Source organism: Mastomys coucha, unplaced genomic scaffold (assembly GCF_008632895.1).
Source record: "Mastomys coucha isolate ucsf_1 unplaced genomic scaffold, UCSF_Mcou_1 pScaffold21, whole genome shotgun sequence".
Lineage (NCBI taxonomy): Eukaryota > Metazoa > Chordata > Mammalia > Rodentia > Muridae > Mastomys > Mastomys coucha.
Genome location: NW_022196904.1, coordinates 178,342,868 through 178,346,675, shown reverse-complemented (window position 1 = coordinate 178,346,675; position 3,808 = coordinate 178,342,868). Strand labels below are relative to the sequence as shown.

At 44.5% G+C, this 3,808-nt stretch overlaps 1 protein-coding gene across 1 annotated transcript in view; it reads right to left on the bottom strand.

The window, feature by feature from the left end:
• The window catches only part of Pdcd11 (programmed cell death 11), a 43,765-nt gene that overhangs the window by 12,378 nt on the left and 27,579 nt on the right, over positions 1–3,808 (bottom strand). Inside the window, exon 22 of the mRNA XM_031390606.1 lies at positions 2,039–2,144. Coding sequence (XP_031246466.1) covers positions 2,039–2,144 — 106 coding nt within the window. The remainder of the gene's footprint in view (positions 1–2,038; positions 2,145–3,808) is intronic.

The following is a 3,808-nucleotide window of genomic DNA, read 5'->3' as shown; positions in this document are numbered from 1 at the left end:
TATCTATCATCTATCTATCTATCTATCATCTATCTATCATCTATCTATCTATCTATCTATCTATCTATATCTATCTATCTATCATCTATCTATCTATCTATCTATCTATCTATCTATCTATCTATGTATGTATCTATCTATCTATCTATCATCTATCTATCATCTATCTATCTATCTATATCTATCTATCTATCATCTATCTATCTATGTATCTATCTATCTATCTATCTATCATCTATCTATCATCTATCTATCTATCTATCTATCTATCTATCTATCTAATGTATATGAGTGCTCTATCCGCATGTACACTTGCATGCCTGAGGAGGGCATCAGATCCTCGTGGTTGGGAGCCACCATGTGGCTGCTGGGAACTGAACTGAGGACCTCTAGGTGAGCAGACAGTGCCGTTAACTGCTGAGCCATTTCTCCAGCCCCTAGATGCTGACTCTTAACTGGGGACTAGGCAGAAGGAGAATGGACAAGCCAGGCATAGGAACCATCGTGATACAGATAGGAGGAAAACCAAAGATGATTGCCCTGGTAACTAGAATATGAAATGTGCAAGCAGATCATGAACAACCTCGTATGCTGTGTTAAGTCTTCTGGGATTATGAATGTCCCGGGCAGGGGGTGACTAGAGGGATCAAACATCAACGACATGCCAGAAAGATGATTATGGAAGAGACTCTGGCAATGAAAGACTTCATGCCAGGTATGGAGGTACACACTTTTAATATTTGAACTTGGGAGGCAAGCAAGGAGATCTCTGAGTTCAAGGCCAGCCTGGTCTATATAGTGACCAGCCAAGGTGTAGAACCCTGTCTCAAAAAAACAAAATAAAACCAAAACCAAAGCAAACCAAATAACCCAAACAGTGTAGAGAAACTGGCCTGTCTTAATGGGTCTGGAGAGAGGGATGACGCACTCCGAGACCAGCTCACAGCACACATCTCAAAGGGAAACCTTGGAGTGCTTGTGCCAATCAGACTAGATAGCAAAGTCAGTCAGTCTCTGAGACACCTCGTCCTTCTCTGCCAAGGCCATACTTGTGCCCACGGAGTAGGCTGGCCCTGCAGCAGCTCTATGCTGAGGTCTAGCTACTTGGTTCTGGGCAGCATCAGGTCTAGTGCCGCTCATCACCATTAGACAGCTGCAGTCGGCCATCTAGTGCAGCAAATGGTCCTTTCATTTGTCCATCCAAGAAAGCAGAGGTTTTTGAAAGCCTAGAGAGGTTAATATTACATCCACTGACTTAACCACTCAGGCAATGACTTGATCACTTTGCCTATTGCTATAGTTTGGACTCTGGCGGCCGCCATGTCAACCTGTCTACTCATTCTCAATCAATTTACTGCTTGGTTCTTCTGGCATTATCTGTACTAATCTTGAAACTTCCATGCTGCCTTTCTAATGGTCTTTTATATTTTTGGTCCTTTAAACCTTTTCTTCTACATTACATAGTTTTAAAGACTTATTTTTTATTTTCCGTGTGAGTGTTTTGCCTGCATGCATGTATGTGAAGTATGTGCATGCCTGGTGCCCAGGGAGGTCCGAAAAGGATGCGGAATCCCTAGACATTCAGAACTGGAGTTAACGGACAGCCATAAGCAACCAGGTGGGAGCTGGGAGGTGGCTCTCTGGGGAAGCAAATGCTCTGAGCTGCCGAGCCATGTCTTCAACTCTGCATTACATTTTTGGTGTTTACTAAGTTCACACTTTGAGATGAACAGATGTCTCTTCACAGGTTGGAGAGACAGCTCACTGGAGTCAGCAACCAGAGCCAGGGCAGGCGCAGAAGGGAGGCTCAACTCGTGGAGGTATGCATGTCTGCTCCCTGCCACAACTCCTCTATTTTGATCCCACCTAGAGACGAGGTTCCTCAGGGCAGAGGCCAGGCATCACTACCCACAGGCCTACATGGCAGTAAGGACAGTCTCCAAATGCCCAGTGCAGAGTCTCTGACTCCAGTTTTGCCACTTCGCTGTGAGCTCTCCGAAGGAAGGTCAACCCTGCAATGATGACAGCAACTACCCACCTTCTTGAAGAAGCAAGTCACAGTCTGCCCAGCCTGGTACTGCCGGGTCTTCTCCTCGGGGTCCACGGAGTGAGTATTAAGAGCACTGTAGCTGCCCTTCAACTCACTGAAAAAGAAAATGAGAGCAGAGTAAGCCAACCATGGGTAGACTCTAACTTCAAAGACCTCCCTCAAGTGGTGCTGAGGAACTCAGCTATTTTTACTCTCATGGACAATCTCTCTTATTAAAGGAGAATCATTTCAATAATCAATCTGGGAGTAATCACCTCTTCTGAATCATTAATCTATTATAAACTAGGGGTAAACTAGTTCATGAGTCTTTCATAAACATAGTAAATAAAATTGTTTTGGCTGGGTGTGGTAGTGTATGCCTTTAATCCCAGTACTTGAGAGGCAGAGACAGGTGGATCTACTGGAATCCAAGGCCAGGGCAGCCAGGGCACAGAGAAACTTTGTCTCAAAAACAAAGAAACAACTATTTTCATTCTTCACTTTAGCCATTGCTTTGGTTTGCAGAAATGCTCTTACAAGCACATGCTGAGCTTGACCATAGCTCATGCGTGAACTAAGCGTAGACAGTGACTTGACTGACTGCTGCTGAACCAGGAGCTGAAGTCAGCTTAACTCAAGGCCCCTGCTAAGCCGCCATTGTTAACTTATTTTCAGACATGCAAAAACTTGTGCTCTGAAAGCTGTCAATCCACAAGTGACTAAATAAAAAATGTGTAAGAAAGGAAGACTCGCTAGCCCAACCTGCCCACTCAGATGGTTTCTAAAACAAGACAAGACTCATCGACACACTTGTACAGTGGTGCTGTTAAAAATGCAAAATATGGATGCATGTGCTAGTGAACGCAGACACTATTCTGACTCAGTAATTCCACACGAGGAAACGCTTACGCGTGAGCACAGGGGCTGAGCTCAGTGCTGGGTGCTGTGGCACTGGAACAAGTTCTCCGTAATTTTTACAAGGATCAGAAACAAGTCCAAATGTAAACCATCCTTGGAGAAGGAGTAGTCTGGCACTTTCACAGGATTAAATTACTATTATTTAAACTGATGCAGATATCCCCTGAATTTCTTTTCAGCAGTGCTTGGCTCTTGCATGCCCTAGATAAGGAGTCTGCCACTGTGCAACAACCATCATTCAAAACATCTTTTTAAATGCAACAAACTCTTATTTAGCCCAGTCCTGCCACACAGAAAGCTCACAGAGGGCAGAAGCAGAGAAAACATTAATAAAAGCCAATCTTAAACTAAAGGAAACAGAAAAATATATTAAGCCAGGCAGTGGCGGGCACGACACCTTTAATCCCAGCACTTGGGAGGCAGAAGCAGTTGGATCTCTGAGTTCTTTACTCAAGGACAGTCTGGTCTACAGTATGAGTTCTTGGACAGCCAAGGCTACACAGAGAAACCCTATCTCAAAATACTGAAGGAGGGAAAGAAAAATAAGAAAAAAAAGGTTGCTAACTCAAAGATACAACATCCCAGTGCAAAGGGAAAGACACTGCACTAGCGCCACAAGCATGGTGAAGCGCCACAAGCATGGTGAAGCGCCACGGGCACGGTGGAGCGCCACGGGCACGGTGGAGCGCCATGGGCACGGTGGAGCGCCACGGGCATGGTGGAGCGCCACGGGCATGGTGAAAATGCTTGATTTCTCACCAAAACTGGAGACAACATAATTTAAAAAAAAACGTAACAAAACAAAACAAAAACCCCAACAACCTATAAGACTAAGGATACCACAGATTAAAAAAAAAAAAG